General features: G+C 37.5%; 1 protein-coding gene across 1 annotated transcript; it reads right to left on the bottom strand.

Moving 5' to 3' along the window:
* Positions 1-1,507: 1,507 nt before the first annotated feature.
* Positions 1,508-7,963, bottom strand: mxh (myxovirus (influenza virus) resistance H). The gene is made up of 14 exons (XM_058379953.1): positions 7,831-7,963; positions 7,406-7,467; positions 7,094-7,308; positions 6,096-6,233; positions 5,863-6,017; positions 5,644-5,782; positions 5,357-5,555; positions 5,176-5,254; positions 4,973-5,095; positions 4,756-4,888; positions 3,767-3,922; positions 2,774-2,850; positions 2,372-2,629; positions 1,508-2,132 (listed from the first exon to the last, which is right to left on the bottom strand). Exons 2-14 carry the CDS (start codon positions 7,453-7,455, stop codon positions 1,908-1,910), a joined length of 1,947 nt encoding a protein of 648 aa, XP_058235936.1. The 5' UTR covers positions 7,456-7,467; positions 7,831-7,963; the 3' UTR covers positions 1,508-1,907.
* Between the last annotated feature and the right edge of the window lie 5,823 nt (positions 7,964-13,786).

Below are 13,786 nucleotides of genomic sequence, written 5' to 3' on the forward strand. Positions count from 1 at the left end.
AACTTCCTCCTGCTTAACTTTGACAAGACAGGCTCTTAATAGGAGCCAAAAGTAAGATTTCTGATTACAGTGTAACTCTGGATGGTCTTAATGTTTGAAATATGAAATATGATGTCACTTCATGATGCAAAAAAACTAGTTCATGCTTTTGTTACCTCTAGGTTGGATTATTGTAGTGCCTTACTGTCTGGATGTTCCAGTAGGAGCATAAACAAGCTCCAGTTAGACAGCAGACTAGACTAGAGTCCTAACAAGAACCAGAAGATATGAACACATCACTCCTATCTTATCCACTCTGCATTGTCTCCCAGTCAGTTTCACATTGATTATAAAATACTATTACTGACCTATAAAGCACTAAGTGGTCTTGTGCCACAAGACCATTTAGTACCTGAGCGATTTTGTTATTTATGATCTGCCATGCCTACTTCGATTAAAAGGTGCAGGCTATTTAGTAGTACCACTAGTAGCAAAGGCTACAGCAGTGGGCAAAGCTTTTTCTTACAAAGCCTCACAGTTATGGAACAGCCTTCCAATTAGTGTTTTCGGATTCAGACAGTCTTAATGTTTAAGTCCAGGCTGAAAACACATTTGTTTAGACAAGCTTTCAATGTTTCGGCTTTCTTAGGTAAAGAGCTGGTCTGGAAGGTTCATGGGCATAGAGTGTCTGATATACTGGGATGTTTGGATGCTGTTGCCTTACCACCCCTGAAAGTTGCTCAGGTTTGCTGACTGTGAAGTGGGTGAACGCTTTATGTCCCAGGAAGTCAGTAATGAACTACACTGAGAAACTACACTGACCTATTAGTTCCTCAACCTCTTGGTTGCTGTTGCAGAAAGCAGATTATCAACATTTACATTATTTACCAGTGTCACCCAAATGAGGATGAGGTTCCATTCTGAGCCTGGTTCCTCTAAAGGTTTCTTCCTCATTTCATCTCAGGTCATTTTTCCTTGCCACCATCACCTCAGACCTGCTCATTATGGATAAATAGTGACTTAATTTTTTTCTGTGTTTCTATACATGTGTAAAGTTGCTTTGAGGCAATGTCCATTGTTAAAAGCACTATACAAATAAATTTAATCGATTTTAATTGAAATCATGGCGTCTGTCCAAAAACATAAATATAACTGTAAATGTTGTAAAAAAAAAAAAGACCACCTTCTGACCAAAAAGAACTAAGCATTCAACGGCACTGTGGTATTGATTAATGCTCTGGTAATTAATACTATTTAAATCATTTTTATATGAATGTATAAATAAAATAAACATTTTCTTAGAATTATATTATATAATCACCTATTTGTTGCATTAAATTGTAAGGCATGCTAATAAATCCTAGTCGGTTGAGTCTCGTGTCCACAATGTTTCTTAGTTTCATTTTGACCTGCAGCTCTCCCTACAAAGGTGCTTAATAGATTCTATTACACTGGTACACTGTAAAGAATTAATAAGTAAACCCGATGTTTGTGATTGCTTGAGATTTTTTTTATTTTTTGTCTTGCAACATGAGAGCAATGTTAGAGAAAATTTACTACATATCAGGTACAATAAACAGACTGATAACATACCACTGCCTCTGGGTTAAGTCATGATAGACAGTGCTTCAAAATCATAGCCTTTCCCAGAAACCAAAACCGTTCCATTTTAAAAGTGGAAACAACCTGAAGATCACAGCTCTCAAGATTTACAACTGCGTACATTTTAAATTCTGTTAAAATGCTAATTAGCTGTTTTGAGTGTGTGAGAAAGGGCGACCTGACATATATAGTGTGTAAACTGTTTCTTTTTTTGTTTTTGTTTATGTGGGTTTGTGTCGATTCATGTCTCGTGTCTGCTCCTGTCCTGTCTTTGGTTAAGATGTATATGCTGTACATTTTTCGATAAGAGGAAAAAATGCACCACTTCAGATATTAATGCTGATCCTCTCTTGGGCCATCCGTAGTCGTTCCATACGCTGATGTAACTCTAATCTCTTTCTTCCGGACTCTGAGTCTTCACTGAGCAGTTTGGGCACGTCAACCCCATTACGTAGGTCCATGGATGCTGCCCGCAACATCATGACAGCTTCTTTCAGCATAAACAGTAGGATCAACATGGGAACAAAATCTGCCAAACGCTGGTAGACAATCTGTTAGCAATAAGAAGAAGAGTTAGGTTTAGTGCTAATGGCATTCATTCAGTGCTGTGAGAGTGCAACTGAAGGTAAACTAAATGAAGTTTGAAATCTTTTGTCCTGACACTGACACACAGTTCCATTCCATTTTCATTTTTAGCTTCAAGGTACATAAAAATTAGTAGCAACACAATCATACATCTAAGAATTGAATAGTGTGTCTAAGAAACACCATTAGCATTTTTGTCACCTACCTCATAATAGATTATCCATTTGTCAGGTGTTAGCTTTCTGGTGTCAAAGACAGCACAATTGTTGGGAGAGGTTGCATTCTCCCCAGTATCTAAGCAGACAGACTCATACTCCTGCCTCTGCTCAACAAACCGGAAGTCTACCATCTTCTGGGTGAAAATGGGATCCTGGGTGTACACAAGTTTCTCCATGCTGATGTACTCCATGATCCTTTTCTCTACTTTTGCCTCCTGTTCTGACTGAATTTCATCAATCTGATTCTGAAGACAGGTACATTGTTGAATTTTAAAGTTGGTATATATGTAATACATATTCAAATGTATTTTATAAGCTTCTTTATATATATATATGAACAGATGACAGGTAATGTTATATGGTAGACAAGTGCAGATAATTTTTCTTACTATTATCATATATCTCAGATGAGGGTAATTTGGGAAGCAGAGCTCACACTGAGCTCTGAACTCACTTTGGACAATACCTGTTAAAAAAAAAAAGATTTTAATAACAAAGAAAATCTTGGTAAATTATGATTAAATATACAAAAATTATAAATAAATCAAATGATTACCTTATGTCCACTATTTTTATGATATGGACTCGATTGAGATTATATATGGAATTATACAGCATATTGGTCAAATTATATATAATTTGCAAATAAAACATTTTTTGAAAGTGGTGGAGCCTTTTGCCATCGTAAGACACACTGTAGTCATATAATAGAATGTAGTCCACCCTTGTAATGTGTAATGTGATTGCAACCTATGCCTGTATGGTCCCAAACTTTATAGAGAATACATCTAAACAAACGTCATGAAAACCAAGGAGCTAGTGTTGTCTTGAGCAACCCTCTATAAGTTATTATTAAGTTGTTGGTAGTAATAAAATATGCCACATTATGGCACAACACTGAGACTGAGGTGAAGGTTTAGGTTCCAACAGGACCATAAGCTACACTGGAGAGGCTTGAAACCAAGAACCATAAAGTGTTATAGTGGCCTAGTCAATGCCCAGACCTCTGTCCCATTGAGAATGTGTGGCAAGAGTGTTCACCAGTGCTAAACTAATCTGTCAATGCTTGTGCAATTTTCCCAAGAAGAATAAATAAAAACATGAAAATCCAGATGTGCAAATTCCAGAAGAACTGCATATGTATTTGCAGCCAAAAGTGACTATACAGTGTACTGAACAAATGGAGGTAAATATTTACTTATTTTGTTGAATATCATATTGTTTTAACATATTGTTTCTTCATAATAGTCTTTTATACCTGCCAACAAGTAAACTAATCTGTTTTAATTACAGATGTAACTCTTCAAAAAAGAAAACGTTGGGGTGGGTAAGTGAATGTTTATGCTATGCACTGCGTATATTTATGACAGACTTGACATTACCTCTAACAGTCTTCAGGGTCTCTAAAGCCGGTGGTCTGAGGTTGTTGACATGTTTCTGAATCAGTGCTTCATATACACAGTAGTCACTGAATGTTATCAGCTCTCTCCCACGATGTGCCTCATAGTTTTCGGTCATTTCCCGCACTTCATCCCTAACTTCATTTAGACCAAAGAGAGAATATGACTCAGACACTGTGAAACCTTTTCTAACATTAAACTCCATTTCTTCTTCTTATAGCTTTCTAAAAGATATAAAACGTATATAGATTAATTATAGTATTCAAGCTCAATTGAAATAAGTAAAATGATCTTCCATTTACCAATGATCAGCTCTAGCTAAAAACAACAAGGTGAACACAGAATGTAAATATGAAACATATTTATAGTGTATTCCTAGTTATCTTGCCGACATATCTTATTTACATATTTGAGTAGAATTCCCAATCATGTGAAAGTTGCAAATATTGCAACGGATGTATTAATCTCCTTGCTATTTATTCTAATTGTCATTGTTTCAATGCATAAGCATGTTTCTTAAGATGGAGAGAAACAGATGAGACTCTTCAAGACAGGAACTGATTATAGAAGATTGTACTATTAATCTCTCTCTCTCTCTCTCTCTCTCTCTCTCTCTCTCCCTATTAGCTTAATTATTTGACACAGCACTCATCAACTTCACATCAACACATCAACAATCAGCAACTGAAACCATTAAACCATGAATAAAATCATACTCAGGCACCTAGTCCTCCATTGTGACATACATTCTTCCAGATTACTATAAGCCGAAAAGATACTATAGGGTATTACTGGGCAACCCTTTGTTAAATTTTGTTCTATGCTTTAGTTCTTTCCTTACCACACATCTTCTTATGGTCCTTATTATTGTGAAAGGCACTCACCTTATTCTGTATTACATTTAACCTTATCCTTTGTTACATCTTTATTTTTCTAAGCAAAAGAAAAACAGAAAAAAAATCTTGGTGTACATATTGCTTTGGAGTCTCTCAGATTGCATTCCCATTGCTTGAACACAGGTCGCAGGAGAGAATAGATGTTTCCGACTCCTGATGCCCCGCTGCGACAGAGATCAGTGATTTGATCGCTGAACTCCAGGATTCTCTGCTCAAATAGAACGAGAGATGTTACAGTTCCTCATAAGACAAGTGTTTACCCCATCTTCTGCTAAATACCTGAAGGACGTACCTTACTCAGATAAGCTGCCATCTTCTCTGGCTCTAACGGTGGACCTTGGCCATACTTCCTGAGTTCCACCCTGACAGAAGACAAGCGGATTTGAATCTGCTCTGTGAGGGATGGCAGTGATGCCTGTGAATAGCAAGAACATTTTTCAGCCACTATGTTATCTGACAGTGTAAAAATCTTTTTAACAGTGTTTTAAGACTTGCCCTGATATGTTCAACCAACTCTCTTGTGAGCCTAGTAGCAAGGCAGCGTGTTGTAACTTTCTGCTCTTCCAAAAGATAGCTGGAGGAGATAGAACAATGTTAGCAAGAATGCAGAAAGTTATGTCATGTATGCTATTGTTTTTATGTTGTGTATGTTTTTGTATGAAGGAAAATCATTTACTTAAAGTGACTGTGGCTCCTGAAGAATTCTGTCTCCAGTCTTGTGGCCTCAGTCAAGGAGATGTTTTCATTAATATCACTCTGACCCCTACATCGTACCATTATGTAACCTTTTTTCAGGGGAACAACTTTACCCTGCATAACCTGCAAAATGTCTGCTTCTGCCCCTTTATCCACCAAATCTGGCTTGGTAAGAATGGCTGTGAACATTAAAAGATCGATTCGCAAAGTTCTTTGAATTGAATTGCTTTTGGAAATAAGGCTTTTAATGTTTATCTGAACTTGTACCTAAAGTTCTTGTTCCATTAGGATCCACACCCTGTGCCATCCGCAGTGCCTCAGTTGTCGCTATGTCCACATTGCATGGTACAACAACCAAATTAATGGTTTCTCTCTTCTCAATAAATTTCAATATAAGCCGTCTAATCTGGAAAAAAAGGGAAGCTGAACGAAAAGCAGTTGCAAAATTCTATGTAGGTTTGTTAATCATGCAAATTGTCTATATACCTGATCCCCAATATCTTCAGGTTGGCCTTTCACTGGTACTCTAGTTATACCAGGTAAATCAATCAGGGTGAGGTCACATACGTCAGGAGATGTGATCTCTAAACTGATGAGTTCATTGCAGATCCCGACACCATCTCCAGCAAGAACATTCTGGGCTACACACACACACACACAAACAAATGAAAAAATAATAGCTTAATCACATAAAAAATACATTTCTGAGCTATTCATACCTCTTCTGACGTAACCCTCAACTTGTGAAGGATCCATGAACGTCTCTTGCACATCTCGGTAAGAAATGACAGCCGTCCAAGTCGAGCCAGCATTTAGCTTCCGCAGTTTCAGCTCCAGTGGACAACGGGTGACGATGCCTGATATTGAACCAAATCGTTAATTCTTCATTTATCAGGGGTTAGTGTAATTAGTATCATTTGTTTAATGACTAATTATTTGTATAATTTATACTGAATATGAAGAAAATTAGTTCCTGTTTAGGTACAAGATAAAAACAACGGTTTCCATTGTTTTCCCTCACTCTTAAATTTAATAATACAAAAAATGTATTTCTGTCCAAAAAACTTTTCTGGGTGAAAAACATAAAGAAGTAACTTTACCTCTGACTGTTAGAAAGTAATGACACTGTAGGCACCGAATAAATGGCTGCTCACAGAAAACTTCATCATAACAAAAAGGACATCTTTTACATTAGAATTTTTTTAATCCATTTATATTAAGTGTAAACCATATATACCTTCTTTGTGCAAGCAATAAAGTATTAGAACGAGTGCATTTATTGACTTGCAACCTGAACTACAGCCAGAGCTGCTGTTTTAGTGAAGCGATCAACATTTTCTAATTAATGGTCATAAAAACTTTCCTCATTATTGTGTTATTATACAAAAATAGCAGGGCCTACACTTCTGTTAATACCTTTGATGCATTCAGTGGACATACACTGTCAGCTAAATCTACTGACACTAAATCACTAAATCTGTCAGCTGTACACAATGTAGCTCAGTTTCATTTTGATTTGGAAATGAGAGTCTTAAGATACGGACCCCCATTAAGCTGAAGTAAAAATTCCTAAGAGCTTAAACTAGATTTTCTCATCACACAAACGATTGTCTTGAGTGATTCGTATTGTCTTTGATGCTGTGTCAATATGTTTAGTTTCTCTTCATCAAACTATTGAAAAACCCAGCATGTAGAAATGAACAGACTGATCTCTTACCACTGCCTCTGGGTAAAGCCACACCAGACAGTGCTTCCAAAACAGAGCTCTTCCCAGAACTCTGGTCTCCGACAACTGCAATGGAGGGCAGGGCAAGATCCTTCTCAATGCCGATGCGTCGTAGGTAGTCAATCATTTCGATGTAAGGGCGCACCTGGGATTCCCATTGTTTAAGGAACACTCCAGTCCTCTCTTCATCTGACTGATTTTCCATTCTTTAAATAAATGAATAAATAAATAAATATCAGATTCAGAGACATGTATTCTACAGGTTGTAGAGTGTACAAATGGGACTCATAATTGTGTACTTACCTACTATTTTCTTGAGAGTCAAAATCCAGCATTTCCGGTGAAGAATCCATTGGGAAAATGTTCTAAATAAAAAACAAAAAATAATTACCTGTGGTGCTTCCTATCTTAAAGCCAGGAAGGCAATTTCATTTGTAGTTCGAATTTCTTACAATCCACAATTAAAGGCATGCCCAGTGTTGCACAGTCCATATTGGCAGACAACAAATTATAGGAAAATTGACTTTTTTACTTAATGGGTGAAATCAGAACTCAAAATTGAATAAATTAAATTGAATAAATAGGAAGTGAATAATGAAATTAACAAAAAGAAAAATATGACAAAACTATCCAATTTAAAACAATATTTAAAAAAATAAATAAGTAAAAAATTGGGCCTGTATTTCTAATAAAAATTCTAGTTGCAGTAAAAGTTTTATGACACCTACCTTCGGTGTATGATTTGCCAACAGAACACTACACACTGCTCTAGTTGTTATCGCTAATGATTTATGAACAGACTAATACAATGTGGTGAAGCTTTAAACATTTAAAGTGTCTTCTTTATATAGAATCTAATGCGGTTCATGTAACCCAGGGGATTTCCACTTGTAACAATACAGTAATATGTTCTGTATTCATGTAACACAAGTATAGATAACAGCACACATGTCCTGGATTTGAATAAAATTTAAGGAAGTCTAGGATGATAATTTCATGGTTTAGGAGAAAATGCTTTCATGCAAATATGTTCTAGTTGTTTATAGTATAAGCATAGGCAATTTTTGGGAAATTAAATGGAAGTGTGTGCATCTGTTTTAACGCATCCCCAAAATCTCATTTATGTATATATTTTTGTAACCTTAAACCACAACCATCTAAAAAAACTTGCATTCTTAGCATTATGCAATTATTTGCAGTTTTACATTTTTGCTTTTTTAAAAGGAATATATATTATAATTCAATCAAACACAATTAGTTCATGCAGTCTTGGATTGATAAAATGGTTCTTTTGGATTAGGGTTTGACATTTGGATTTCAGATCAAAAGATGATTAGACTAGATGGGATTCAACTTTATTGTCACTGCGCATACATACAAGGCAACGAAATGCAGTATGACATGATAGATTGGGATTTCAGATAGCCAATACAACATTATGGAATTCCACGAAAAATAAATAATCCACTGGTGTACTAACAACCAGATGCTGAACAGGTCGGCCTAAGGAAAACAATGGCAGTGTCAGTGCCATCAGTAACAACCTCCACAAAGCAGGGATGAAGGCAGGGGCATCATAAGATACATTTACTGGGATACGTGGGGCACAATTCATGTAGATGAATGTCTGAAAGGTCCTTTTTACCAAGCACTGGTAGGAAAGAGTGGTAGAAGAGCCAAGATGAGAGTGAGAGGTAAGATGTCAGGTTACTAGCAATAAAACAAGCTATCATGCTACCTTAAATTCATTCACTCTTTTGTAGGGCTGTGGCTATTTGTAAAATATGCCTAGATTTTTCCCTTAACTTTGACACATATGGGGCCATTCCTTACTTAAAAGAAACAGATATGGGAGTTGGGTAAATGATTTCCTTACCCCATTGTAGGTAAATTTATTTTCAATGCTAATTATTAAAGCTAATTGAAGGAACAATTAGCATGTTATAAATTTGCACTATGCATATTCAAAGCGGCTGCAACAAGCTCTTGTCTTGATAACTGAAAGAAAACTAATCCTGTTTAAACTGTCTAAAGCCTCAGGCAGTCTGATGTGTTGTGACAGGAGTCAGGCAAAACTGTTTCGTGAATGATTTGGCATTTATTATTATATAATTTTGAGTGATGGGGGCCTGTGCCCCAGTAGAAATGTATGCCTAGCTAAACCCCTGGGTGAAGGCATCACAATCCATTCAGTTCTACAAGAGGCAAAACATTCATCAGCAGTAAGAATTGGAAACCTGGGAAATTACAAAGAAATAGAGAAATGATTCACAAAAAGTTTTGGAGTGAAAATTAACCACAGTTAAGTAATTGAAAGTGAAAGTGTGGAGAGAAAAAAGGGATCTGTTTATGATCCAAAGCATGAGTTCATTGGTAAAGTATGCGGGACTTTTATGGCTGCTTCTGGAACTGGCTCACTAATCTTTATTGATGATGTAAACTCATAATGGTAGCAGCAGCAGCTTTAACATAGAAGTCTACAGAAACATTCTGCCAGTTTACAGAGAAATACATCCAATCTGCTTGGGACAAACTTCATCATGCAGCAAGATAATGATCTACAGCACACTGCCAACACAACGGGGGATGTTTTAGACTGATCAAGTCAGTTGAGTATGCATTTAAGCTTCTAAAGAGGAACCTGAACTGACTGAAGGAAGTTACAGTACAAGCCTTGAAAAGGAAGAAAGAAATCATTCTTGTTCACTTCCATGTACTGACTCATATATTTAGTTTATTTAACTCCCACTTGGGTCAAACGTGACTGCTTTGGCAGTGTTTTCTTGCTTTTTAAAGACTGCATTAGAGCGTGGGCACCCTGAAGGAGCATATCATTGGTTGGACATAATGAACAAATAAACTCCTTATGCTGAGTGAACTAGAGTGATAGAACTGGTACTTACAGTTAGTAAATGAAACGAAAATAACTGGACATTGTTCTTTGTGAGCAAAGCAAAAAAAAAAAATCACTGATGTTGGGTAATATATTCAGCTCATTCAGTTCACCACCATTTCAATGAAAAGGGGGTGGAACAGTGTATTTGAAATGTGTGACAGTAAAAACTCTCAGCGTCATAGAACAGCTCTCAGATACTTAATGTGCTCTTGAATATTTATTACTATAAAGCTGTACAGTACACCTGGTGGGTGCTTTATTCAGTTACCTCATTAACCAGATTAACCAAAGCTTTCTGCCAGAAGTAGATCATTCAGGTGGTACCCAACCATCACTGAGGGTTTTGACCCTTAACCACAACACTCTCCAGTTGGTGGATTGGTAGTGGTGGTCAAATCACTGCCCCTCTGCTCCTGGCTTCCAGCTTTCCTCCTCCCTTTACCTCCAAATCCAGCATGAGGCTCTTTCTGCCTCCTCTCCCATCCTGCGAGAGGCTGGTTTCTTGCTCCTTTCTTCCATGCCCAGAACTGATAGCACTGCTTTTGATTTGGCGGGGAAACCTCTACACCCAACCTCCACTAGGAACAGCCATGCCTGCCAAGATCTTACGGTCTTTAACTGACCACTCTCAACGAGGAAGCCAAGATCAGAGCACACATTCAGCCATGACACAGTGCACCTGGAGCAGATAGGGTTAAAGACTTTCTTTTCAGTGGTCCAACAGTGGCAACTTGGAAGTGCTTGGGTTTGAATGTCCAACTTCTGATCAGTAGCCTGTAGCCTTAACCATTGCACAAACACTTCTGTCTGCCTGAAATGTGCCAAACCCTTCAAAGTGAATACAATATTAAATATGTTGGGCCTTTATTACCTGGATGTAATAAAGCCAAGTTTTATGGCACATAAGTCTGGTTTGCTCTAGTTGTTAGTTTTAATGATTTCCGAACAAAGTGAAGCTTTAAACATTTAAATTGTCTTCCTTTCATAGCGTCTAACGTGGTTCAATGAACCCTGGGGATTTCCACTTGTGACAATAATAGCCTTAGAAAAGCATTATCTTTTGTATTCATGCAACACAAATATAGATAGCATCCCATATGCCCTTGATTAGAATGAAATTCAAGGAAGTACCAAATGGTTGAGGAGAAAATTATTGCTCTAGTTTGTTTTAGCTGTTTATCGTAAGCATTTCTGAGAAATTAAAATTGAAATATTGTATGTGTGCTGTTTTAAGCCTGTTTAACATCCCATATAATATGGATTTTTTTAACCTCAATCCCAAATCATTGAAATAATTGCATAAATAACTCAGCACTGTGCAATTATTTTGCATTCTTTGCCATTTAAGGTTCTCCAAAACTGCAGCTCTTGTGGGGTGTTCCAGGTCCGCAGTGGTCAGTATCTATCAAAAGTATCCTTTAAGTCCTGTAAGACCTTTAAGTACATGGAGGCAACCACCTGGCAACTTAAAGGATCTGCTGCTAACATCTTGGTGCCAGGTACCACAGCATACCGTCAGGGATCTACTGGAGTCCATGCCTTGACGGGTCAGGGCTGTTTTGGCAGCAAAAGGTGGGACCAACACAATATTAGGCAGGTGGTCATAATGTTATGCCTGATCAGTGTTTAAAGTGCTCTTTAAACAGCACTTTAAACAATATTATATAATTTTGAGGATAGATAATTTCCTTACCTTCTGTTTTTCTTAATAATTTTCTATATAATGTACACACAAAAGCCCACAAAAGGCAAATAAATAAGTGGTGTAGTGTTGCATCAATGTTCAGTCCGATAATTCCCCCTAGTGGCACAGTCTGGGATGTTTGGTATATTTGAACACTACTATAAGCTGAACTATAAATGTAAGATTAAACGCAAATATTTTGTTTGTAAACACAACTAGAGGTGATGTATTTATAGGAGATGTTTTCTTATTATAAAGTGATGTTTTACCCATTATACAAGTGGTAACTGTGATATTTCATGTGAGGGATAAAACCTAATCTACCAATGTTGTGAAAATCTATTTATCATGTATTCCAGGGTAATGTGGGACCATAGGCATTGTAAAGTAAGGTGAGGCATCAGTTTTCCTGGATTTGTGTGACCTTGGGAACAGCAGAGGGTTTTATGGATGCTTGGCAGGTGCTAGGAATGTGGAGTCGATTAGCACAATTTATTTCTTGGTCCAGATCTCAGGTTAGTGCACATAGAAAAGCATGATTTCAGGATGAATGGGTTCCTGGTTGATTGAGGCATGGACAGGTGCATGTGAGGCAGAGCAGTGAATTTATATTTGTGGTCAGTGAATGCCAAAGGTTCATGGTAGTCAGTACATGAGCTTTTCCACAAAGAAGAACCTGGCTAATGCTGGGGATGTGGAGGGTCTAATCTATCCCTATTCTAAAGCTTTGGATGTGTACTCCTGTATGGCTTGGCTCTTTGTGGCTGAGAGAGGGCATATGCAGTTCCTCTGCTCTATGACTCTGGTCCCTGGCACTGTCACACGGACAATGAGGTGGTGGGCAACTGGCTTAGCTGAACATATTGGTAATCCATAGAAATGTTCACTTTCCCTTAAGTTTCATCTCTAGATGAAGGTTGATGTAAGCAGGCAAGTTTTGTGGAATTGTGATGACCAGCTGATGACCTTTGCCAGTCCAGGAAATGTGAGGGTTGTGTTTTTGTATCCATGGAAAGCCCTGGACTAGAGGGATACTTGGATTTGGGGAAATGGTTTCTTGATGATGGGGAACAAAACTGGAAATGAAGTGGATCATTCATGTGTGTAATAAAACCTCTTCTCATGCATAGGGTGTTCAATAAGCATAGGGTGTTGGAGAGAGAAAAATACAGAGCTTCTTCTGCTATGACTTTGTTGAAGAAATTTCCAGCAGTGCCAGAATCTGCCTTATCAAATGATGTCTCTACTTTTGAGAAAGATTGAAATGATTAAAATCTAGACAGATTCAACAAAGTTGAACTATGTGAAGAGGTTTTGGCTCAGACTGTGATGACAGGCAGCCTTAAGAGCTCGTTCATTCAATTACCCAAAACGAGGATCCTGACCTCCAGGGCGTATTCTGTCAAAGAAATGAATTGAAATACTGCCAGAAGTTGTTCATCAATTGTCATCCTTCTGGTCAAGGATGTGACAGAATATTTCACAGCATATCTGTACAGTTGTATAGCTTCAGTTTACAAATGGATGTATAGCCACAGATGTCTAGACAAGCAATATTTATTGGGTGACCAATATAATACTCTAAATGTCACTTGGCCTAATGTTACATCTGTGTGAATGCTAAACATTAAAATGTTTCAGCAAAGCCAGATAAGAGACACCAGCTTAGATGCTTATCAACTTCCATCTGCTTATTTCTGACAATAGAGAAGTACTTGTACCTGATTGACCTGTCCTGGATGGCCTTTCAGTTACATCATGTGCAACAGTAAACAAACTTTGTGTGATTATTGACTCCAGTCTTTCATTTTCAACTCATGTAGGTAACAGTACTAGGATAGCCTTCTTGTCTGTTGTACTGTCTATGTATTGCTCATTCATATATCTAAAATAATTGAGAAGTCTGGTGAAACCAATTCCTTGCACAGAGGTTTCCTGGTTAACAAAGTGGGAATGTCAAACATTTCATATCAGGATCCTCTTCTGTCAGCAAAGAACATAATGCTAGTGTGACAGGAATATGAGGGTATAATCTGAGGCAACTGAACTGAGCAATACAATTTCCCCACAACTGGCCAGTTGAAGATTGGACAAATATTGCCCG

Source organism: Hemibagrus wyckioides, linkage group LG26, assembly GCF_019097595.1.
Source record: "Hemibagrus wyckioides isolate EC202008001 linkage group LG26, SWU_Hwy_1.0, whole genome shotgun sequence".
Taxonomy (NCBI): domain Eukaryota; kingdom Metazoa; phylum Chordata; class Actinopteri; order Siluriformes; family Bagridae; genus Hemibagrus; species Hemibagrus wyckioides.